This window comes from Aythya marila, assembly GCF_965140915.1.
Source record: "Aythya marila genome assembly, chromosome: 2".
Classification (NCBI taxonomy): domain Eukaryota; kingdom Metazoa; phylum Chordata; class Aves; order Anseriformes; family Anatidae; genus Aythya; species Aythya marila.
The window spans coordinates 22,609,474-22,634,633 of NC_139043.1; the positions used below are offsets into that span (position 1 = coordinate 22,609,474).

Here is a 25,160-nt window from a genome sequence, read left to right on the forward strand (position 1 = left end):
TTAAATCTTCATTTAGCTCTCTTCTCCTAAGACAAAACCAGCTCTCTAAGCCTCTGCTTGCACATCGTCCATTGTACATCCTACACATTCTAGCCACAATCTTGGGGACCCCAGTCAGACTCTTCCTGGTATGACAATATCCTTCTTGTATGGGGGAGTCTAAAATGGACACCGATACGGTCTTGCCGTATACTAAAGACACTTTACATTACTTTTTAACCACACTTTTGAGACATAGGCTTTCAGGGCATTATGAGATTTTACATTTGCTTTACTTGTTGTTATGGCCTCACCTTGTGACAGGTGGACAAATGCAAACTGCCCTGGAATACACACGCAATAACAAAACATGTGCATTGACCAAATACTAGGACAAACATAGAGACAGATCCAACAACCCCACCCTGTGGAGAACATAAAGCCCTTAGTAGAGAAGCACTGAGTGACTGAGTGCTTGCAGCACAGGGCTGTTCTGATATTTCCCAAATGAAAATATTTTTATGGGACTCAGTCTATGAAATGAGTACTCATGAACTGCAGGAGCATGGAACACATCTGTTGGGTAGTCCAGCAGCACAGAGGCTTCTCAGGTACCTAGGTATTGTAAAACTTAGACACTAGACACATCTTATACATGCATCCATGGTTTAACTGGTTGCCTGCAGATTCTGGAAGTCAGGCAAAAAGAGATTCCCACATCCAAGTGGTCTGTCTATTCATTGAATTTAGATTTAATGTAGTCTATTCAGCAGCCCATTGATAAGAATAAAATTGGACTATGGTGCCTGTGAGTCAAATGATCCACCTAGCTGGCAGGTACAGAATCCACTATCAAAGCCACTGGACTGCTTACAGCCAGGCAAGCATCTGAGACACCTGGCTGGGAACACGATGGCCCTAACAAGTCAAGGCATCAGCATGAAATCTGCAAATCCATAGTAAATGAGCAGGCGGGCTGTAGGACAGTAGGCAAAGTAGGCAATGTGGTTCTCTACTGACCTCATCTTCATAACAGAAATGTAGCTTGTGCAGCTTTGATACCAGCATGCTTTGATATCCTAAATACTGTCATCCAGTTAATTTCTTATTTCTGCAGCTGTATCACCACCTTACACATTACTACATCACATGCATGCTTGTGCACATTCAATCACATCTTTAATAAAAGTAAAAAATATGTATTTTCCAGAGTACTTCAGCTTTTTAGAAAAAAATAATAATTAAAAAAGATGTCCAACTAGAGAGAAAGCACATCTGTAACAGGCATAGTGATATCCATTACAGCATTTGTAGGACTGTGGACTAATATCCATTTAATTTTTCCTTTTCAGGTAAAATCAATGGTGTGATCTTGCAATTAGGGGGTAGAAAAACGAATAAACCATGAGACAAAATTCTGTAGGAAACCACTTCTCAGTATCTCCTGAGCTCAAGAAACTGCTGATCTTTCTTCTTGAAAAATTAAGACTATGGTAATCTTTCATTAAATCTAGACACTATGAACTAATGGAGAAAACTGTGCAGTATACTCAAATTTTTTGCTACATCGGTCTTATTTTTCCCAGCAAATTATCACTCTGAGCTACACTTTTAGCAGATTATATTACAAACAGAAGGTTAACGTAGTTGTTATCATCCTAAGGCAGATGACAAAAAATACATATATGCCTCTGTTCTCCAGAAAGCTATCTACCCATCCCTTTACTAAGACTTGAAAAAATGTAGGAATGTAGAAATTTTCTTGTGGAAGACTTGCACCCATGTGCGTGCTTCAAAGATGAACACACAAAAAGGGGTAATACAACCTTCCCTACATTTCCAGCTGTCAGTTCTGATATGGCACAGCTGCATAACCTTTGTTCAAATTTTTGAGGAAATTGTTAACGTGAGAGAGAGAGGTGAGGAATTCCACAGAGTAGAACCATGACATACATGAAAGGTGAAATTGTAGATAAAGGCAAGGCTGCTAAGATGGGACAGGCAGTGGCTCAAGGATTCAAAAGGAAAGGCATTAAGACAGAAGGACAAAATCTACATTGAAAAAAAGGAAGTGGAAGATTGCAACAGCAAGCACTTGTCACAAGGGGCAATAAAAGCTGACTCTTCCATCTGAATTACAAAGACACTACAGATGACTTTCCGGGGATGTTTAGTGTACCAACGCTACTTTAGTAGGTCATTAATCTTAGCTATTTTTGTGTGTGTTAAACAACAAGTAGCTGCTTTACAGGTAACTGCACAAAGCAAAAGGTGATCGAATGAAGTAACTCAGGGGAGGGATGGTGAGACTGGCAACGTGGAAGCCACTCTGGCAGCAATGGCATATAGCAACAGGGAAGTGACCAGAAAGTGCCATTGCTGTAACTGGAAGTATGATGCATAGAAGCAAAGAAGTCAAGGAACAAAGGTCTGTTCAGATAAGCAGTGAGTGAAAACATACAGCACTGCTGAAATTTCTCTGTGTGGCAGGTTTTTAAATTGATGCTAAGGCCATGGGAAAAAAAAAAAAAAAAGCAAAGAAGATGTGATCCCCATTATGTCATTTTCTGTCCTTAATCTTCTAGCTCTAGAAATGTAGAGATTTAGACAATAATCCTTCTTTTGAGCAACAACAGAAGAGCAGGATTAACCAGCAATTCAGCAGATGAACAATTTATTTTCCCTACTTTGCTTTCACAGCATCAATGCTAGATGTGTTCCTATGTAAGTACAATATTGAAGAACAATGCAAAAAAAAAAAAATCTTCCTGCTTCCACCTTTACAGTCTAAATAGGGCATTAGCATGCCTTGGTGTTAAAACATGTGGATCAAAAACTTTTGGGTAGGTCCAAATTCATGTAATGTCATAGTTAAAATCCCATTTCTAAAACTAAAGACTTCAGGGTGGTATTGCAAAAGTTTGCCATTTGTGATTCTGTTTATGAAACAGCGGTCTTCTTCAATTCACAATCACTAAAGCGCCAGTGGGAAGAATGATAAGAGATGGTATTGTTACCAAGGACTGCAAAATCATTCGTAGTGTTTTCTGCCTTTGTTATGCTTGTACAACACTAGATTTATAGCTGTGAACTGAATCCTGAATTAAACCTGAAGTCTACTTAAAAATAACTATTGCACACTACAAATCCCTTGTTAAACATTGTTTGTTTATTTATTTTACAATCAGATTATACCTCCCACCTCTTGCACAACGCAGACAGCCTGACACGCACCACCCTCTCCTGCCCGTGACGGCTAAGTCACGTCCGACAGCTTTTTATCCCTGGCTGAAAGGTCGTCCTTGAGGTCTGAGGGTCTTGGAAGCTCTTCTGAGCAACCAGGCCCACCGAAGGACAGGGGGAGAGGAGGATGTCTGTGGGTTGAGCCATAGCTCCCGGCTGCACACCTCCAGGTGTGGGTGGTGCGCGTGGGGGTGGCAGCAACCCTTCCAGCGTGCCAGGAGCCTCTGAATGCAGAAACCTGGTTAACTATGGCAAGTTGGACAGGGTAGGCCGTGTGTCGCTTGCCCAGCACCCGTGTGGCCAAGCACTCGCTCCAGAAGCAAGGACTGCTCCAAACCCCACTCTCACCCTTGCATTCACCTCCACTCCCTCGGTGGGGCCGCTCCCCTACCTGAGCTACCCCACATGCCTCCCAGCCACACGCCCTGCAGGCAACCCCATGGCCCTGCTACACCCTGTGTGCCACAAAACACCCGTGTCTGCTCCCCAGCAAAAACCCCAAAGCAAGGGGCTCGCGGGGGGGGGGGGCTCCAGCTGGGAAAGGCCCCTCAGCGGGTGCCCTGAGGCACGCAGACAAGGCACCCGGACCCCCCCAGCCCAGCAGCAGCACTTTCCCCCTTTGTCCTTTAACTCCAGCCCTTCTGCAGGCCCCCAGCCCTCCACCTTCCCTTCCCTTCCCTTCCCTTCCCTTCTCCCTCCCCTCCGCCTCCGCCCCGACCTCGCCGGCCGCCCCGTCCCGTCCCACCCCGTCCCGCCCCGCTCCGCCTCCCGGGCCCGCTGGGAAGTGGGGCAAAGGTAAGGCTGCCTGAGCGCTGAGTCGGCGACAGGGACAGCGACAGGGACAGCGACAGCGACAGGACAGGGACGTGCGGGGCGAGGTGAGCGCTGCCCAGCCCGGCTGGCAGCCGGGGGGGGGCCGCCGGTGGCAGCGAGCCCGGCCGGGCACGGCCTGGTGTGGGGAGGTTAACCCAAAAACCCTCCTCTCTGTCGTCCTGCTGCCGTGATGCCTCCTTGCGGGAGGGATTTGGGGAGAGGGAGCGGGGTAGGGAAATAAATCCTCTGCCTTCAGCTTCACCGAGCGCCCTGGCGTTGTGCTGCAGGCCTGCGACATGGAGAAGCAAGTGCAGGAGTCGGCCGAGGAGCGGACATTTCAGTACCAGAGCTCGCTGCCCCCGCTGCCGCTGCCTCCGCTGGACGAGTCTTTGAGCAAATACCTCGAGTCAGGTAAGGGCTGGCACTAATTTAACAGCAGCGCTAAATTAGCACAAAAGCTCTTCCTTTCAGTTTCAGAACAGGAAGCTAAGTGCCCCGAGCAAGCTGAGTAAAGCTCAGTGCCTTACACTGCTTGTCTTTTCTGAGCATGAAAGGAAATCAGATATATGGGAAGGTTGATTTCTTTGGTTTGTTTTTCCCCCCGGAGGGCTTTCTTTCTTCTTTTTATTTTATCTTTTTTAGCTGTATCAGTTGGCCTAATAAAAGGCATTCCTCGCTCTGAAAGTGTCTTTTGCATAATGACTACTTTGCTTGTCCACGACTGTGTTTACCCAGGACCTTTGTGAAAAAAAGTGATTTTGAACTTCTTTTACTTTTTTTTTTTCGTCTTTTCTCGTTAACATTATTAATTATACAGCAGTAGGAGAAGCCAGAGGTAGGCATTTTTTGGTAGTTTACCTTGGAGAGGTTTCTTCCTTGAAACGTGAGCCGTCTAAAGACAATCTTTTAAGGGAAGTTTTGAAAACAAAAGTGCAAATGTGCCTAGCTCTGTGTAGGGCTAGGCTAAAGGACCCTAAGCAGGGCTGTCTGATGAGCTCTTTGTTATCATACCAGACTTTGATACGTCAGGGAGGACAAAGATACATTACCCAGTATCTTGAGGTTTCTTTCCTGTGCTTCTTTAACCCGTTTCAGAGCTCGGAGACATTGAGCTTTTCTCTCGAATGTCTGCTTTGTGTCTTACCGTCCTCCTACCTGTAATACGGGAATGGCAACAGAATAAAACCCGAAGTTCTGTCCTTAGCAGAAATATGTTACGCTGTGATTTCCCTTTCCCAAAAGACAAATCCTGAAATTCACCGAGTTCCCTTTCACCCTGTGTGTATTGGAAATGGTCCCATGTCACGTTGCAATAGTGATAGGTTTTCTTTGTTGTTTGTCATGTCATCACTATTTGATGGAGGATGTTGAAATGGTGGTTTTGGAGCAGGGAGGGGAAGGAAGTGTTTTCAGAGGGGTGCACGTGTGTCTCAACGAAATTCTTTTACTTTATTGTAATGCACAGAATCACAGAATATCCCGAGTTGGAAGGGCCCCATAAGGATCATTGAGTCCAACTCTTGGGTCCCCAAAGGGCCACTGAAAAATCAGACCATATATCTGAGAGTGTTGTCCAAAGGACAGAGGGGCTAAACTTCTTGAAATCCAGCAGGCTTAGTGCCATGACCACTGCCCTGGGGAGCCTGTCCCAGTACCTGACCACCCTCTCAGTGAAAAACCTTTTCCAAATATCTAGCCTGACCCTCCCCTGTCTTAGCTCCATGCATGTTGCTCCATGTGGATTAACTTAATTTGTGCTGTAATAGTTGTGAACATGCAGTAACAGAATTGCCCTTCAGAGCTTAGTTTTGTAAGTCCAGCTGGCTCTCTAAGTTAATAAATAACTCTCTCCTGGAGTGATGATACGTGACAGTGAACTCTTGCTTTTCTGCTTCTGATCTGTGTTTTCATAAACAGCATGAAAAAAAAAATCCAGCTGAGGAGAGATGTGATAACCAGAAGTTATTTCCTACTTGCTGTTCCTTGTACATAAGCCATTCCATAATTTTGGTTGTCGTTGATCTTTAGTCCAGTATTTGCAGAGTCTGCAGTGCACAGTTCTAGGCAGTAGCTGGGATGGATCTCGTTGCTTAAACTTTTCGTTTGTTGAGACTGTGAAGGTGAGTGAAGGAGGGGAAGTGCTTCTGAAGAAGGATTTGAAACCTCCAAATGACCCTTTACAGGTGCTCTGAACCATTCTTTGGAAACTCTTGTCCTCTGTCGCTTGCAGGAGGACCCCAAGTGCTTACCATGAGTCAGGGTGCCTGCTGGTAAGGCACACTTGTCTGTTTAAAGCCAGTCAACTGGAAAAGCTGGACAGTGTAGATCTCAGGTGGCTTATTTAGGGCTTTACACTAGCTGCCTCTGCTTTGGATTCAGAATGACTAACTTTGTTTTGAAGGTAAGACTTCAGCAGAGAAGTTGGGTAACCACTTTATTTACCCTTTCAGCTCACCCCAAGCTTTGGTTTGACTTGAGAGTATGAAAACCCGAAGGTATGGCTTTCTGGTGAAGTTCCTTAACTATGCAACTGAAGCTGGCATTCATGAGATGCTTCTTGCTCATGGACAGAGGTGATCTAGGCAGAAACGAGGACAAGGTGTATGGGTCTTGGGAAAGTGACAAGACAGATATTTCCCTGAAGCCTATTGAGAAAGGAACTGAGGTGTACTTCCTTCTAGTGCTGTTTCTACATCTGATCAAGTTCTTTTTAAATAGGAAGAGGCCATGTAGTCATAGAATCATACAGGTTGGAAGGGTTAACCTAGACCGTATCCCTGCTGAGAGGTGGTCCAGTTGCAGCAGGTTGGTCAGGCCTTGCTGAGCTGTGTTTTGAGTACCTGCAGGGCTGGAGATTCCCCAGCCTCTCTGGGTAATCTGTGCTGGTGTTTGATCGCCCTCACAAATAAAGGAGAGGGAGGAGGAACAATTTAAAAAAAATAAAAATAAAAATAACCCCACTGTCAATTACAACAACAAAAAAAACCCTCATGTTTTTCTTGTCAGAAATTACCTGTATTGCAGCGTGATTCCAGTTCTCTCTTTTCCTATTCCTGTGCATCTGTGAGGAGCTGTGCTTCAACCTTGCTACACATTTCCATTCAGTTATTACAGAATATACCAAGACCTTCCTTTTGTATTCTCTTCTTAAACTGAAAAAAAAATCAATTTTCAGCCTCTTCTCATTGTCATGTCCTCCAGCCCCCTAGCCATCTTGGTCACCCCTCAAATAGCACCTGTGCTTTCCGTGTTTATCCAGAGAAATGTGAAAAACACTGGCTTGTATTATAATACTCTTGTGGAGTAGTGCAAGGAGCCCAGGATGTATCTGAAAATGGATCTTAGGTTTTCTCCTTTAGATAGGTAATGCAAAATACTGGAATTTCTTTCGTTATTAGGATAAAAATGAAATTATTTTGAAAAGGAGCGAGGAACACCTAGCCTCGGTGGAAGAGGGTTAGCAGAGGGAACACGTAAAGAAACTGGATGTGAATAACTCCGAGGGACTTGATGAGGTGCCCGTGAGTGTGAGGGAGTTGGCCTTTGTCTCTGAGAGGCCATGTCTGATAATCTTTGAAGGATCTCTGTGACTGGAGGGTGTTCCCAAGGACTGGAAATAAGCAAGCACTACCATTGTCTCTGAGAAGGAGGGTCTGGGGGACTGCAGACCCCTTCACCCTCACCTCAGTCCCTGGGAAGGTGGTGGAGCAAACAATCCTGGCAACCATTCCCAATCATTCGAAGGACAGGGAGGCGACTGGGAGTAGCCAGCATGGATTTATGAAGGGGAGAAATCAGGCTTGGCCAACCTGATACCCTTTTATGATGAGGAGACTTGTGCAATTTGGCACGCTGCTTGTATGTAGGAGTCTTGTACACAGCGTGCCTAGTACAAGTAGCTACGGCTGCTGAAGCCTAAGGCTGCAGGCTGTTGAACTTCTACCCAGTTTCAGGGAAGGAAGGCCACGGAGCTGGCTCAAACTGCAAGATAAAGACTACACTGACAGCCTCTGCGCCCACTGGCAGCTTCTAGATGCGAAGATGGGAGAAAGCAGCTCACCTAGATGTGACAGAAGGAACCCATCCAAAGCAGACCGACCTCCTGCCCTAATGTTACTGTTGGTCTGGGCTGCCAGGTGACGGGTTGGGAATGTGGAGTGTAAGGGCGTAAGTGCCTAGGGGTCCCCTTTGTTCGGGGTCCCTCCTCAGAAACACCCTGTATAGGTATTGGACTAGATGTTCTCCCAAGGTCCTTTCCAGCTTCAGCTCCACGGTTCTACGGAGAAGAAAAAAGTGGTTGAAGGCAAGCAGTTGTAATTCCAGCAAGACGTAGTTGTGAGGAAGTACGATTTTAATTCCATGAGGGTAGACAAGTATTTGGGGCCGTTGTTTCTCCCTGAAGCTAGATTAGAGATGATACAGATACTTCTTTAATTTTTAGTAATTGTGTATCCTTCCTCATTTCTTAACATTTTTAAGTAGGTCACAGGGTTAGCAGTAGCAAGACAGACAAGAAAATATCTGACCCTGTCCAGCAACCTCAAATACGAGTCAGACTTCATTGTGTCAGCCTTGAATGAGCAGACCCCCCACCCAGTTCTTTTTGCCAGTGACTTGCCAGTCTAAGTGTAAAGATAACAGAAAAATCCATTGTACACAGCATTAGTATAAACAAATAATGAGATATACCCCTATACAAACCCACGTCAGCAGTGAGTATGGCAGCTAATAACCATAAATGACACGATGAAAAGGTTTGAAGGAGGCTTTTTGATGAAAATAATGAGTTCTGCAAATGTTTACGGGGAACTTTGGACTGTGTGGTGTGTGATCCGAGAAAAATCCAGAAGTATTTTAAAATATAAAAATTGGACAGTGTTAACTGACATCAGTAGGGAGAACGTAGGGACAGTTGAGATTTGATGAATACAGGGCTTATAAGCCATGGATGGGCATGAAAATAACGGCAAGTATCGTAGAGTTGGTGCAGTAAGGTGACAGGCATGTGTGGCTCAATGTATTAAGTTACAAAGTTCCTATAAACTTAGTTATTCGTTGAGTTCTCTGGCAGCTGATGGAGACGGGGGGCTCCATGGTATTTCCAGTTACAGTTTAAAATAGATTGGATTAATTTACCTGTTACATATTTCAGGCTTTCAGCAATTGTTGAAATCTGACATTGTATTTGTTTAAAAGTATGTACTTATGTCTTTATTAGAATACACTGATTTAATTACAGCTTTTAAAAGGTGTTTTTCCCTGAAAATATATATCTATTTATTTTTTTTTAATAACTTTGGGGTACTTTCATCCACTCCCTTGTGGACACTTTTATCTTGGAATAAATCTCAGCGCACAGTTGTCTTTAAAAACATTTCCTTTTTTACAGTGAAGCCATTTCTAAATGAAGAAGAATATCAAAGAACCGAGGATATAGTGAAAAAGTTTGAAAATGGGATTGGCAAAGAGTTGCATCAGAAATTAGTGGAAAGAGCTAAAACAAGAAGGAATTGGGTATGTATTTAGATATGTAAGAAATCATAATTCAACTTATTCCTCTCTTGTGTGTGCATGTTACTGCTGCTGCTTTGCTAGGAGAGAAGATATCAGCACCTCTCCAGAGAACGAGTGATAAGCTGGTTGCTCAGCATATGGTTTAGAGAGGCACTTAGCTGTGTTTTTTTTTGTTGTTTTTTTTTTCTTCTTAGTGTCTGCCACTTGACCTATGGATATGAGCACACTTGCTTGTATACGTGTGATTTTTTTCAGTTGGGCAGCTAAGAGAGTTCCCAAACTAATATACGAAGTTACCAGCTTTTGAATGCTGTCTTTCTGTCAGTCTCTTCTTCTGTTACCTGCTTTACCCTGCCACGGAGGGGAGGGAGGTGACTTAGAGTTTGGTCCCTCTCTTTCTTGAAGAGGAAGGGATTCAGTGGGGGCCATTCATGAGAACTTTGTAAGTCTTAACGTGACACGTGCCAGAGTGGGGATTTTCAGGTGACGGAAAACTGCGTTGTGAACTGTCCATGGCAGATCCTCACTCACACAAATCCTCTTTCCTTCCCTTCTTCATGGTGTAATGGCTGATACAGCAGCCACAGCTGGCATGTGCAAGAGTTTAAGATGGTGAATATCAGGGAAGAACTTTTCATAGTTCTACGTAATTTTACAGTTTAATAGCCTGAGAAGAGCTATAAGAGAAGAGCTAGATGTAGCATTACCCTCAACAATTAGCTTTTGAACCACTCTCCTGCCTTCTGTTATACAGGAACTACTATTCAAAATACTGAAAAACAAAACAAACAAAACCCATGCGGATCAGGCAGTGATTATTAGAGAACTAATGTCTGAAAGTTATTCTGATGCTGAACATTTTTCATTTTCAGCTGGAGGACTGGTGGCTGAATGTGGCTTATCTTGATCTTCGCATAGCAACGCAAATCCATTGCAATATGGGAGGCCCTGCTCCCTTTATTGAACACTTCTGGCCATCCAAAGAAGGCACTCAGATAGAGAGAGCGTGCATCAATACATGGCACACCCTGAAATTCTGGGAGCTGTTACGAGAGTAAGACAATATTTAGAATCAATTATGTCTTCTTACTGATCTATGCGTACTCTAGTAGAGAAAATATGTTTATGTTCATTGGCACAAAGTCTGTGCAGTAGAAGATGGGCTTGTCTTACCTTGACTTACTTCCATAATTATCACCTCTCATGCTTAATTTTGGTATATTTGTTTATTGCAGAGAGAAGGTGCCTATAGAGAGATCTAGGGATGATGTTCTGGACATGAACCAATTTCGAATGCTCTTCAACACTTGCAAGGTTCCTGGAATTACCAGAGACTCAGTCTTCAACTATTTTAAGACTGGTAAACAAATACGGATTGTGGGTTACTACAAGCAAATGTTTTTGTGTTGGAGGCTAGTGGAGCAGTCATTTTAACCATCAATTACTTGCTTCTTCAAAAACTAAATCAGATACTGGGTGTTGAGTGCTTACATAAAGAAGCAAATAAGAAATCCAATCTACTAATGACTTTTTTGGTACGATGTTTAGTCCTTCCTGAATAAGGTTAAAAGAAGGCTCTGCTACAAATTGTGTGTTACCAGCCTGATGCCTCTAAGAATTTTAGTGCTAGCATTAAGAATTTAAAAAGACAAATTCCATACGTTATAAATGTGGGTGTATTACATGTATTATTTGGACAGAATTGCAGCATTGCTTGTAATTGTGTCTTTTTCTCCTGAATGCTTTTCTGGAGTGTGCTCCTGTACATTCTGTTGGGATAATTCTTACATATTTTATGTCACTGCTGCCTCTTGGCTTAGTCAACTTCTTTTATTTTCAGTCTTGAAAATACTCTGTAGAGATTCTTGAAGCCATTCTCTTAAGTTCCTAACAGCTTTCTGGAGTGCTTGGTCACGAGCTGAAGTAAAAGTGTAATGTTCTTATATGTCCTCATCTAACGTATATTGTGGTGTTAGCAGCCAGCTAACTGAAAACGTAACACCCCTTTCCCACACACACATTTGGATGCCTCTGGAGGTGTTCAGGAGCGTTGCTCTAGTTAATAGTGTGAGATGTGAATTCCTGAAAGGCTCAAGAGTTCAAGAGGAAAGATGTATAGCCTTGCCCCACAGAAATTATATAAGGAAATCTCCATGCCATAGAAGGTGAAGAGAAAAACACAAAGCTGAAGGTGCATTTCATGAGGGTTATCTTAGGGTTGCAATTGAAGAATCAATTTAAATACCAAGTCCAAATGGTGGAAATTCAGTGTTATGATCACACTTAATAAACAAAGCTGTGATCTTGTGGATACGCAAGTCATCCACATCCCTTTTTTACCTGAAAATGTTGTAAGATCTTTAAATAATCTTGCTTATGTTATTTTTAATGTCATACACGACATGTGAAATCCATTTCCATGTAGGCTGTCTGTCTCCAGGTGAAACACTTAGTTCAATTAGTTGTGTGTGTGATTCATGGAATATGAATACCTCTAGGGAAGGATTTGGATCATCCAGATATGCAGGTATATAAGACAGAACGAATCCCTATCTGGAGAGGGATCTGTTTTTCTCCGTTGGCTACAGAGGGGACTGACATAGTCTAAACACTTGCAGTAAGATTCAGATTGCAGAGTAGGACACCTAAAATTTGACAGGTAATGTCAGCTTGGAGTCAAAGACCAGACTAAGATGAAGCCAAAAGACCTTGATCAGTGGAGCCTGGAGAGCTGTTTGGTTCAGCCTGCAGCAGACACCTTACTGAGAACAGATGAAGAGCTCACTAGATTTCAGTAAGTATTGAGTAGATCTCCCCCAGCTGCAATCGGAGATCAGACACAGAATTGTAGGTATCTTAACTTCCAAACTTAATTCTGCCTCTTGCTTTAGACAGCTAAGTTTAGGAGGATGCTCCATAAAATGCCCTAATTTGTTGTCATCCCTTCTTATTTTGGTTATGTTAGATCTTAATTTCATAATCTGTGAGAATGTGGTTTGCATGAAATCATAAATTCCACATCCTTGATCAGATATGTATTGAATTGCATTAACTAATTTAGAAAGTAGAGCCACAAGGATAGCTGCATAAAAATCTAGTTGTTAAGATAAAGGCTGTTGTGGGCTTGTGTTGAGTTAAATAATTGTGGATAAAGAAACATACATTTCTTTGTCCTTGGGCAGAGTTTTGTACTATGAGAGCTGTAGCACAGTGGCTCAGTTTCAAAAAAATGTAGCCATGTTTCCTGGGATTTATCATCTGGTTTTATCACAAACTTTTCCAACTTTTTTTTAGTATTAATGCCAGGTAGACGGATAAGATACGACAGTGCTGTGCAAATGTACTTGAGCTAGTGTGGGCCAGTACCACCTGTTTTTCTGTCTAGTGTCCAAATTTGTGTGTTGGTGCCATTTTTACAGATTTGCATGTGCTGACCAGGTCTAACTCACTTCCGTGCGCATCTCTGTTCTTGAGATGTGTATCTGAAACTTGTCAAATAAACACCCTGAGAAGTGAGAGACTCAGTTCATTTCCAAATCAAATGGAAAGTGTCTTAGCAACTTGCTTACTGCATTCTGTTTCCTGCCCCTCCTCTTTGCACCCCCCACCTTTTTTTTAAACAAAACAAATGTCAGTAATTACTCTTGTTCTGGCAGAGGGTGTTCCTGCCTACAGGGTACACAAATAAATGACGTTTACTGCTAAGTAATGACAGTGACTTGAAGTCATTAATAATGGTGTAGTTATACAAGTTATGTACTTGTACAGATTTTCTCTGAGGCCTCTTAAAACTTCAACACTGCAGTTGGTCTTGGAAATTTATTCTTTTTTATGTGTTCCCCTTTTTAACTGTATGAAGTCTGCCTCATTTTGAAGAAAAATGGGGCTGTAGGACTTGCTGAATAGTTTTCCTTTATCTGTCGCTGACTTTATCCCTGGTGCTGGATTTTCATATTTTGTGCTTTGCTTTGTTTCAGCGACTGAAGGTGAATGCCCGTCCCACTTAATGGTCCAGTGTCGAGGCCGAGTGTTTACATTTGATGCCATACATGAAGGAAATATGCTGACTCCTCCAGAGATTTCCAGGTTTTCACGCTACCTTGTTTCAAATGAGCTGCCTTATTTGAGCTGCATACCAAAGATAGTTCTTTTTCTGTCCTTCTCACTCCAACAAGCTAGGGGTGAGAGAGACTACAATTTTTCCTGCAGCTGTGAACATTCAGATTCTGGTGATTAGTAGATGGCATCTTCTTACCATGAGTCATAATCTTGGTCTTTTGTAGTACACCCTTCAACATCATGCAAAAGGGCTGAATGAAGGTGTTTCAGTAGGAAACGCCATGTATGTGTCACGTTTTTTGACGTGGAATTATCAGGACTAAGTAACATCATTCCTTTCAGGATCAATTTGCACTGATAATTATCTTAGTGCTACCTCAACATTATCAAGGTTAAAGCACCGCTATCCTTTTGATAACATTTCAAACCTAATCCATCTGTGGTTAATTTTGAAAAGAGTAGAGGGGCTGGAATTCCTGCTGGTGAGTGCAGCAGTCAAAAATCCTGGTATATGTTGATTTTCTGCTAGTTACAGTGCAGTGCAGCAGCATTTCATTTACATTTCTTGTCTTTGTGCAAGACCAGGGATAGCTGACCACGTTTGTGGTTCTTTTCATACTCCTGAACTGCTGCAAAGGAACAGAGAGAAATAATTTGGTTATTTAAATAGTAAATTTAATTGTTTCAAGCTTTTGTATGCTGCATCTCCTCTCTCCCAGTAGCATGCAGAAGTGACAGCTTTTCAAACTGACAGTAGTTCCGTCCACAAGCTTTTCTGCTCTCTCAGCTCTAACGTCACATACAGAGGTAGTTTCAGCATAAGTCCATTCTGATCAATTTTGGATCTATATGCATCTACTTGCTAGAGAGGGATTGTACATTTCATCGAGGTCTTCTCCAACTGAAGTGATTCTATGATCTAGGAAGAATTTATGGCATTTGTGCATATGCTGGTTATAGAGCACAGCAGAAGGCTTTTAAAAAAAAATAAAAAATTTGCCAATTAAAATTGGCAAAAAATGGGTAACCCATTTCCTTAGGCAAGGCAAAAAATAGAGAATCTCACAAATCACTTTTTTTTTTTTAAAGTTTGGTACTTTAGGATTCAACATCTGTATTTCTGACTTACGTAGTTGTACAAGTTAGATCAAGCAAGCAACAAAGAAGTGAACAACTAGAATAGGGACAAAAACCCTAAAGCTTTTTGTTGGCAAAGTAGATCTCTGTTAATAGCTCTTCAAAGGGGCAGTGCAAGGAACCAATAGGAAGAAGTATTCTTGTGTAGCTGAGTCTCTCCATTTAGGATGCACTGCAGTTACTGTTCTGTAAATTTCAGTTTTTGTCTTGAGTGGAAGTTTTTCCATTGTGTCTCATTAGCTGCTATAAAAGGTGCAGAGCTGCAGTATTGCTGACTTGCTGCTCAGGAAAGTTTGATCTTCCCTGTTGAAGACTTAAATCCAGTTTTAAATTGATTTAAGTGCATGATTAGCACTTTAGGGTCATGGTAGTTTATATGTAAGTCTGTACTGTGCTGACAACTGCAATTGGTGTTGTCCATTAGTGACTGAAAACAAAGATTTTCAGCTGCCCTTCACACAAATCAGCTCCTTCAGACTCTTCTTAAAATTCATATTAGCTTGTGAATGTAGAACAAAAGTTACACCTTGACAGAAAAAAAGAGAAGATAAAAAGATAAAAAGGATGCTTTTCATACATCTTTGTATGTTCCTTGTTAACTTTAGTTTTTTGAAATCTTCTTATAGGCAACTTACATATATCCAGAAAAGATGCCATAGTGAACCAGCTGGACCAGGAGTGGCAGCCTTGACAAGCAATGAAAGGACAAAATGGGCAGAGGTTGGAATCTTTCGACAGTTTTTTCCTCATTAAAAAAAAAACAAATGTGACCACTGGAAATACTTCATTTCACTTAGCTCTGCCATTTCCTGCTTTCTAGATACGTGAATATTTAATTGGTCTTGATCCAAAGAACCTAGCTCATCTTGAAAAGATTCAGAAAAGTGTGTTCACCATCTGCCTGGATGATTCTAGTCCCCATGCAACTCCTGAGAACTACACTGAGGTAGCTAAAGATTTTTGGTAGTTCTTATCTGCTCTTATTTGTATAATTTTTTTCTGCATATGTGCGTGTTCTTTCTGTGGTAAAGTAGCACCTTGCTTCTTTATAACTGAGAGAACGAAGCAGATCAATGTGCAGATAATGTTTCTTGTTGATCCACAGGAATAATTAAATAGTTTGAATTGTTAGGACACTGTAAGTGAGAATAGAGGAAATAGACCTTTGTAGTCGTTTTGCTCTCCATGCTTCAGGGTCCTTAGAAACATAGTCATCAACATGTTACCACTTTTAATTGTTTCATCTTTAGTTTGATGAAAACAGTTTGTTTTGGCTGACAGAGACTGGCAGCGTACTTCGTATTTCTGAAAACCCACAGTGTATAATTTTTGCTTTAGGTTACGAGGCTGGGAGTAGTAGGTGATCCAACTGTGCGCTGGGGAGATAAATCCTACAATTGCATTTTCTTTTCCAATGGAACCAGCAGTGCATTCTGTGATGTAAGTTGAAAAAAAAAATTCCCCTTATAAACCTTTCAAGTATTCACTTAGTAAGTTTTCCCTTTTGGAATTTTAAATGTTTAACATGTTCCTTTTTAGTTTAGCATGTTCCTTTTTAGTTTAGCCTGGTTTTCCAGGCAGCTTGTCTGGCAAGTTTCCAAAAGCAGTCTGCTTTTACAGTGTTACGCTGCTTTTACATGTTACACCATACCTGATTTAAAAATATGAGCTCTGAAATCCTAATCTTATTTCTGTCTTTAACACTCCCTCATTAGTTTCAGAAGTAAATTGCATGAGAAGGCTGAAAATGAATTCTTTATGTTGAACAAGTGTGTTCTTAAACTCAGATTGTTTTAATTCTTAAATGACAGTTCTTAAGTGGCCAGAAAGGTCTACAACCTGCTTGCAGTCTGCTTCTCTCCCGCTGTGCTATGCTGTGCCTATCTAGATGCAGAGCAATCAAAACAGCAGGTGGACTTACGTTAGTTCTATAAGTATTGCAGAAGAACTAGAAAAACAAGCTAAACCCTCTGTTGTAAAGTTGTTAGTCTGTGGGGAAAGTAAGTGGGGTAGGGGAAAAAAAAAAACAATTTGATCCTCTTGCAGTCATGCAAGTAATGCAATATCTTGTCCTGTATGATTCCAGCATTCTCCTTTTGATGCCATGGCTTTAATTACCATGTTAGTGTATACCGATCGCAAGATTATTGAGAATGAGGGAAAATGGAAGGTATGTATACTTTAATCTTTCAAATGTATTAGTTAGTGTCAATTTTTTTTTTAACGTGTAACATTTTCTGTTTTCTCTCTCTCTTTTTTTTTCTGTCTGCCTTCTCCCAGGGATCAGATAAAGTGAGGGATCTTCCATGGCCAGAGGAACTTGTATTCACAGTGGACCAAAAGGTTATTAATGAAATTGGACGTACTAAAGAAATATATTACGAAAAGGTGAAATTTCTTTCTGCTTCTCCTAATTGTCATTGATTTTTTTCATTGTGTTTGTGTGGTTTTAGCTGTTCTTTGTGCCAGAGAACAGGGGTAAATGTGTAATGAATTGATGAATCAGGGGATTTAAAACCATGGTTGAATTTGTACCACGTTTGTTTTGTGTTGAATATGTTTCATTTGAAGTGGACCAAGTTGTAATATTTGAAATGACTTGACTTTTTTTTTTTTTTTTTTTTTTTCCTCCTGTGGATCAACAGGTATCTCAACTGGAGATAGTGAGTTATGCCTTCACATCCTTTGGCAAAGCATTGATTAGGAAGAAGAAACTTCATCCTGATACGTTTGTGCAGCTTGCCCTTCAGCTGGCTTATTACAAATGTCACGGACGGTAAGAAAAGCTCATTACCCAGATTATGAATGAAAAACAGAGCATTGAATAAAGGTGTGGATCTGGAGGTGTAATGCAGTGGCCTTGCAGTGCCCATGTATAACTTGCTATAGGGATAAAAGAATGAAGAAGCAAGGTTTTGCTTTGTTTTGTTTGCTTTGAAGATCAAATAAGGCCTTGTTTTGCACCACTGAAATTCAAGGGGCTTCTGCTCTTAGCTTTGGAAGAATTGTCTTGTTCCCCCCACAGGGATCGTGTGCATACATATTATGGAACGGAGGGCAGACAAAAGTCCATGAAAACATGAGTTTGGACTATACAAAGTAAATAACAGGGCAAATTTGAAACTTGCAGTGGGTCAGGATTCCTTAATGCCAAACAGTTGCTCAGATGGAGAAGAAATCTTTATCTGTAGCAGCTTGACAGCCATCAGTAAAATCGTTAGCCTTCCAAACCTGTAAAAGGACTCTCAAAGTTCAGTGTCTGTTTCCTTCAGCACTGTTAGATGTGGAAGTTTGGGTGGTAGTAATAGAGACACGGACCCTCCAGAAGCTTGGCTCAGCAGTTTTGTGCATGTCATTTTGTTTTGGATTCTTGGTAAAAGACACCATTCTTCCTGGTACTGGTGATCCCAAATTTCTCTTTGCTAGCTAGCCATGATTATGGCTTGGATGAATCATTACTGACCCAGCAAGTATTGCTTGCTTCAGAAAAAAAGAGGGTTTCATCATGCGACTATGATGTTTAGTCACTGGAGGTGCTTGTCCTATCAGACAGGCTAGATCTTGGTTTGCTAAACACTGGAATAAATTGTCTGACTAAAATAGCTTGTTGAGTCTGTTTTAAACACACTATTATGTTGCATTTCAATTGTATAAATGGTAGAATATGGTACAGCTGGGGAAACTCCTGAGAAAAGCTAGATGAGTGTCAGTATGCAAGAGATAAGGATTTGAGCCTTTCCCTTATAAACATTGAGCGTTGGAAAACACTGCGTATGTCAGGTGTGTCTCTAAATTTTTGAGCTTTTGTGTGGTGTTAGATGGTTTCTTTGATGGAAATATATAGTGAAACTGAACACTGCATAAATTCAGCTTTGTTAAACTAGTACAGTACATCTTTAATCAGCAGAAAATAGCCATGACAACCCAGCCTTTCAAGAAGTGATTACAGCATTGGCGCTTTTTCAGTCGTCTGTCTCGTAACAGCTTGCAGAGCTCCTTTGTGGCTCCTTCTCAGATACACATGCACACACACGCAAATTAGGGGCTTGCTGATGGCTGTAACTGGGCTGGATATGTAGGATACTTCGCAGAATGTTTTTTTTTTTCTTGGAGAGAGCACAGTTTCGTTAAGCTGATGAGATATTCTTCCCTCATTTTTCTTCTCAGCCCGGGCTGCTGTTATGAGACTGCAATGACCAGGCGCTTCTATCACGGCCGCACAGAGACCATGAGACCGTGCACTGTGGAAGCAGTGGAGTGGTGCAAATCCATGCTGGATCCTTCTGCCAGTGTAAATACAGAAATCCTACTTTTAATCATAATGCATTTAGAAGGCGTGTCATTTGAACTACTTAAAATTCACTTTCCTACTGTCTCATTAATGGGAGTTGGCTTCTTTCCAGTAAGACAAATTGCAAGTGTTGGGTTGCTTGAGGTCTTGCTGCAGTTGCTGTGACTGAGGTGAGCCGTCATGCGTGGGTTTGGTTTGATTTTTTTTCTATTTTTTTTTCGTTTTTTTTTTCTATTTACACTTGGTTTTCAAGTCTGTCTTGAGTTACATTCACACTGATTTTCATGCCTGAGAAAGTAACTGGCTCAGAACTGATGTGTTCTGCCATGGAGTGGTTCTGTTGTTTTAATTTTAAAGTGAAAGAGGGAAATGTTAATCTAATCATTGAGTCCAAGAGTGAGGTTGAAATCTGCTTGTGTCCTAGTGGCGACAGGGATGTATTCCAGAGTTTGCCTCTGAATAGCTTAGCCAGTGACCTTTCCTTTTCCCAGCAACTGCCCTTTAGTGCATGGCTGGCGAGGGATTTCATGCCTTTCTTGCCAAGTGAAAGCTGTACAAAAGTTCCTTCTGTTGTCCTCACTGCACATTGCTCAGCCTGAGAAATGAAGGAAGGAGAAGATTTGGAACACAGGGCTACACATCTCTAAGGAAGTTCAGGGGTTATATATTGTTAATGGCTCTGAGAAACACACAGGAGTATAGCTGCCAGGAAGTATGTGTGATGGATGATTAGTCCTGGAGAGTGGATTTTCCTGGTCTTCGCTATCTTCTTGTGGCATATGCTGCAGCTTTAAAACTTAGCTTTTGTGCTGTTATTTACATCTGCTTTCCTATTGCAAGTATGGGCTCCTGTTACTTCCCTGCTATTCAGTTAGCTTCTAACCGAGTATCAGGCGTTTATGGATAATACACAGAGAGGTTTGTTACTTCCAGCACTAACAGTAGCCTTCTCCTCTTTCTTTTTGTCATCATCTCCAAAGGTCTTCCCAGTGCTGTTTTTTTATGATAATCTCTTAGGGGGCTTTAACAGCATTTAACCTGCTCAATGGCATTGAAATAAACATGCTTAGAAGGCTACTCTTAAGGTACTTGAAAATACCCGAAGTTGGGCACTTTGGAAGAAAATCCATTTGAGTTACATTTTCTTCTTCCCCTTGTGAGCTTAGCAGCTTGGGTTTTATCCAAATAGAGTGGCTACTGGCAGTGGGTCACATTCCGTGCTGCAGCCTCTCACGTACTGAGTACAAAGACAGAAGGTGCTCCTTGAGTAGTTAAAGAGCTAGCAGGACCTAAGTACAAGCCAGGATGTGTGTGTTTTAATTAGAGTAAAGAGGCAGGATGCACTTTTTTTTTTTTTCTGCTTTCTCTTCACAGTTTTTTTTCTTTTTTTCTTTTTTCTTGTCTTGGAAAATGATGCTCATATAAATGCAGCCAAACCTGCTAAAAGCTCGTTGGCTTTCTAAGTAAGTGGTAGAAGAGTTTTGGTTTTGATTGCTCTAGTTGACAGTGGCTACTTTGCATTCTTTCAGCTTGTTTGGAAAAGAGCATGAGGCTTAGCATGTTAGTCAGTGCAAAAGTGACCTGGATAACAGAACACAGATACAGGGAACAAATGAGCAAGTTCTCATGAAAAAGGAATTTGGATTTGGGAGAAAGAGTTTGAGAAGTTTAAGAATATGGGTGAGTCACAAGGTTCTAACGTACCTTTCAATTCCTACATTTTCTTGTATCTAAAATTGCTAGAAGTTGTGAAAGGGAAAAACTTGCTGATCAGTGCTTTGTAATGTGTTACTTGTGTATGTTGTTTTTTTAACCTGTTTCCCCTTACTTTAAACAGAGTTACGAACGCCTACAGCTGATGCATGCAGCGTTTGCAAAGCACAATAAGCTGAGGAAAGAATGTGAGAATGGAAGAGGTACTCTTGGATCCAAAGTTATTTCTTTCCTTGTGGGTGGAAAGGGAACATTTCTGTGTGCTAATGTATCTTCTGTCTTCTTGTTCTCAATAAAACTCCCCCTCAACATTTTATATGTAAGTAATTTTGGGAAGAGGAACTAAAACCAACTCCTTGTACCCTTCCTTGCACCCTAAAGACTTGTCCACTTTAAATGTCAATTAATTTTTTCTGCCAGTGGGCCAATTTCAGTGTATCGAACTCTTCTTCCTTGCTGAAACAGAAGTTTTCTTGGGTTTTGTTTTCTGCAGGGTACGTGCTGGGTTTGTATTACTTAGCTTATTTGCATTTGTGTTCAGTGTTGCGAGCTGGAGGTGTTGAAGGCCTCTTCCCAAATATCATTACCAAAATATAGCCAAGCATTACCAAACATTTGGGAAGCAGTTTTGTGTGCCACAGTTTGATTTTTTTATTTTTATTTTTTGCTAGACTGCGTCAATTTTTGTCCCTTGGCTGCTATTTGAGCTTCAGCTATCCAGAAAAGAAAAAGCAGGGAATGCTGCTGTTAATGATGCAGTTTGTGCATTTCTTTGACAGGATTTGACCGTCATCTCCTGGGTCTCCTGCTCATAGCCCAGGAGCAAGGGCTCCCAGTGCCAGAGCTTTATGTGGATCCTGCCTTCACAGCCAGGTAACCAGGGGCTTGTCCTGTGGGGAAGTGGTAACAAAGTCCCTTGGGAACTGAAGACAGAGGTTGTTACATTGACCTCAGGCCTGATGATTTTCTCAACTCTAGGACAAAATAACTTTTTTTTTTTGTTGTTAAATTGACTTTGAAATTAACTTTAAAAATGCTGTTTTTGTTTTGTGGTGTTTTACAGTGGAGGAGGTGGGAATTTCATTCTTTCAACTAGCCTGACTGGCTACACCAGATTCAGTGGATGTGCACTCCCTATGGTAGACCATGGCTACGGCTTTTTCTATGCAATCCGAGATGACCGGTGAGGATGTCATTTCAATTTGGGCCTTCATTCTTTCTCTGTATCACAAAAGGAAAGATAGCTAACAAGTAGAGGAAGGGAAGGAAGGAGAAGAGGAAACATGGTTGAACATGTCAGAAAAGGTTGAAGTGAGGTAAAGAAGAATAGAGGCATTAATGTTCTGGGAAAGCATGTGTGGGAGGAAGGACAGATGGTGGAGGTGACACGAGCACCGAGATGCTGACACTGAGCAGAAAGGAAAGAGTTGGGAAGGTGAAAGGGGGAACAACAGAAGTTAACCTTTAAAATAAGATTTAAAATAAGCTTTCTCCTTAGAGATCATTAAATGTAACACATGCAAAGGTGTTTTTAAAAAGTAGTTATTGACTGACAGACCAGATGGAGCACAGCTGAACACACTGTCCATCATTTTTTGACAGTGATGCACACACCTCTTGATTCAACAAAGAAGAAGCTAAAGTATTTGGCTTCACTTCTCATAAAATGGTAGAATTTGTAAAGATCTAGCTTCAGCTCCTTAGTCTTAAGGACAAAAATTACCCCTTGTTCAACAAATCAAATAAATAAATTTGATTATCGTGTGCTGAGATAACCTGCTATTTTGTGATTCAGGTGTAGTTTGATGACTAGTTTCTAATGCTAAATAAAGACTTCACTGTAGATTGGATTCAGTTTAAGAATACAAAACAATTATACTTTCCCCTATAGCTCTGTTAACATAAATAGATAAAGATTAGTTAAATAGACAAAAAGTACTTTACAATTCACAGAAACTAGTTTATTCCTTCTCTGCGTTTTCAAACGTAGGCAGAAAAGTTATGTCAGAGTGTATGTAGAAATGGGTATTTAAATCAGAATACCTAGTTTCAAGATCTGTTAACATTGTCACTTTTACTGAAGGCTATGGGGGTTTGAATCCTTAAATTTTCTGTATGTTGAGATGGTGTGTTTATTTGCTAATTTTTGCTTCAGAGCTTGTGGATAATTTGATTTTTGAGGCAAATTCATATGACTTATTTTAGACCATGATAATTAAGAGTGATAACTTCATTGTTTTCTATATTGCCAGGATTGTTGTTAACTGTTCTTCCTGGAAATCATGCCCAGAGACCAACGCAGAAGTGCTGTGCAGAACTGTATTCCAGTGTTTTCAGGACATACTGCAGTTAACAATCACAACTCAGTTATAAGGTTGATAATGATATGAAAGAGTTAGCAGGTTATATGCAGAACTTGTAAATGAAACACTACTCAAGAGAACTGTTAGATCATTACAAGTCTTAGCTTGAATACGTGTGAAATCTACCTGTGTTCATGGGATTTACTGTGGTACCAGTACCCATTTAAAAGTAATGTAGCCATTTGCAACAGCAATGCAAGTAGTAGTACTTGATCCGTGTCAAACTATGCAATATTAAAATATGCCTCAACAATGCAAACGTACTTGGGAGACATGGTGTTGGAAATGGAGAATTTATGGGAGATTTGTATTTATGATCTTAGTAGTAACACATAGAATACTTTGTAGTCTAATGATACTGTTTATGCCCGTGGAGCACTTACCTGTGTACTTCAGAGTAACCACACTCTCCTCTTTAGTGACCGTGCTGCCTATTCATAGTGGTTTATGAAATAGAAGGGCTGCCTTCATCAGGCTGTACTGTTTTGTAAGGTATCTTTCACTTTTACTACCTGGATTAGATCAAATAAAGGTTGTATTCGTGTATGGGGATGTTCATGCTTCATTTATAATATAAGAGCACTGCAATATGAAGTATTTTGAAAAAGCCTTCAAGAAAGTAGTATATTAATTCCAAATTTCTCAGAGTTTACGTCTTCTAGTGAGCTGTGAATTTCTCTGCTGCTTTATACTAGTAATACCCAGTAACAGTAAGCACTGAATGCAGTTTGATGAGACTCTCAGGATTTTAAGACTTTTGATTCCTGTCTTTGAGCAGCTTTGTATTTTCCTCTCCTTAAATAAAATTCTTCCAAAAATCATTTTTTTTAAATTGATTTATTTTTAAGTTGATACTTGATCGGTGTTGACTTTGTGAAAAAGATGATCTTTGGGGAACAGATGCTGAACGTGAAATTGAGGTTCTAAAGTACCTGCTGTTTGCTTTCTTCTCCAGTTTTTGGAGTTTTGGGATAAGTTGTTTTACTGCAATAACTAATCCTCAGCTAGTACTGAAACAGTCCCCTTGCCCTCTAGGAACTCTGTAGCATATTTTTTTTCCACAGTAGCAAGAACAGTCTCCATTTTTATTTGTTTGTTGTAAGGAGTAAAGCATCTTGATTTGAAGATTGCCCTACTAAGTTTATGCTCCGTGCTTTAGTCCTACCTGGTCCCTGAAGTGTTTATAAACAAGTGTTTAAGCACTTGTTTATTTGTTTGTTTTTTCAAGTATGCGTTGATTTGGGAAAACATATCAATGGGGAAGGAGCACAGTGGAGTAGGGACCCTAAGTTCAGCTCAAGCTGGTTAAGCTGTGCAGTCTCGCTGTCATTGACCAGGCACTGTTCAAAGCAGGAGCCTGCAGAAAGTGCCTGCACCCATTACTACACTGGTGAGCTGGGAACAGGAGCCAAGTTCCAGCACTGATGGTTCAGAGTCAGCTGCCAGTCTCAACAGGCTTCCTTTTTCCACTGCTGTGGTTTGTATGTGCGTTTGTTCAGAAACAATCATACCTGGTACAGCACTTTGGGACACATCTCTGTTAAGGAATACATTGCTACCTTAGGCCTGTGAGTGCCAACATGGTTTTTGCATGATGAAGAGCTATTCTTTTTAGTCTCCTTTTCTGAAAAGTTTTTGGTCACCTGTTGTCATATATCTCACTGCCATAGTTGTCATTTGCTTGAGGTTTAGAAAGAATGCAATGTTAGAATATGTAGTTGCAACGACCCTGTAAAGACAGCACCTGAAATCTGAACAGAATCATTTTCTCATCCCTTTTTCACTAACACATATTTAAAAGCCTCCTGCCACTGGGCCAGACGCTGCGCTTTTCCCTCCCCACAAAAACAATGCCCAGTTCAGTGCTCCTGCCTTGAAAACTGAAGGGTTTGAACCTCTTCTCACAGGTAACTAGTGATAAGACTAGAGGGAATGGCTTCAAGTTGTGCCAGGGGAGGGTCAGGTGGGAAATGAGGAGACATTTCTGCTCAGAAAGAGCAGTCAGGCATTGGGACGGGTTGCCCAGGGAGGTGGTGGAGTCACTGTCC

General features: G+C 41.2%; 1 protein-coding gene across 2 annotated transcripts; it reads left to right on the forward strand.

The window, feature by feature from the left end:
- Nucleotides 1–3,990: 3,990 nt before the first annotated feature.
- Nucleotides 3,991–23,933, forward strand: CROT (carnitine O-octanoyltransferase). Of its 2 annotated transcripts, none has more exons than XM_082754881.1 (17): nucleotides 3,991–4,100; nucleotides 4,323–4,446; nucleotides 9,425–9,549; nucleotides 10,422–10,603; nucleotides 10,785–10,909; nucleotides 13,527–13,635; nucleotides 15,372–15,465; nucleotides 15,566–15,691; nucleotides 16,084–16,185; nucleotides 16,832–16,915; nucleotides 17,026–17,133; nucleotides 17,391–17,521; nucleotides 18,913–19,036; nucleotides 20,874–20,952; nucleotides 21,529–21,622; nucleotides 21,813–21,932; nucleotides 23,002–23,933. In XM_082754881.1, exons 2-17 carry the CDS (start codon nucleotides 4,332–4,334, stop codon nucleotides 23,120–23,122), a joined length of 1,839 nt encoding a protein of 612 aa, XP_082611007.1. In that variant the 5' UTR covers nucleotides 3,991–4,100; nucleotides 4,323–4,331; the 3' UTR covers nucleotides 23,123–23,933. The 2 variants fall into 2 exon arrangements, with proteins under 2 accessions (XP_082611007.1, XP_082611008.1); XM_082754882.1 differs by having other exon boundaries at nucleotides 4,049–4,100; nucleotides 4,292–4,446.
- The last annotated feature ends 1,227 nt before the right edge of the window (nucleotides 23,934–25,160 follow it).

Excerpts from the sequence above, each read along its gene's own strand:
- CROT (XM_082754881.1), top strand. The coding sequence starts at position 4,332 with ATGGAGAAGCAAGTGCAGGAGTCGGCCGAGGAGCGGACATTTCAGTAC. Across the intron at positions 15,466-15,565 it reads AAAGGACAAAATGGGCAGAG|ATACGTGAATATTTAATTGG; the intron begins GTTGGAATCTTT and ends CCTGCTTTCTAG. Across the intron at positions 17,522-18,912 it reads TATTACAAATGTCACGGACG|CCCGGGCTGCTGTTATGAGA; the intron begins GTAAGAAAAGCT and ends TTTTCTTCTCAG.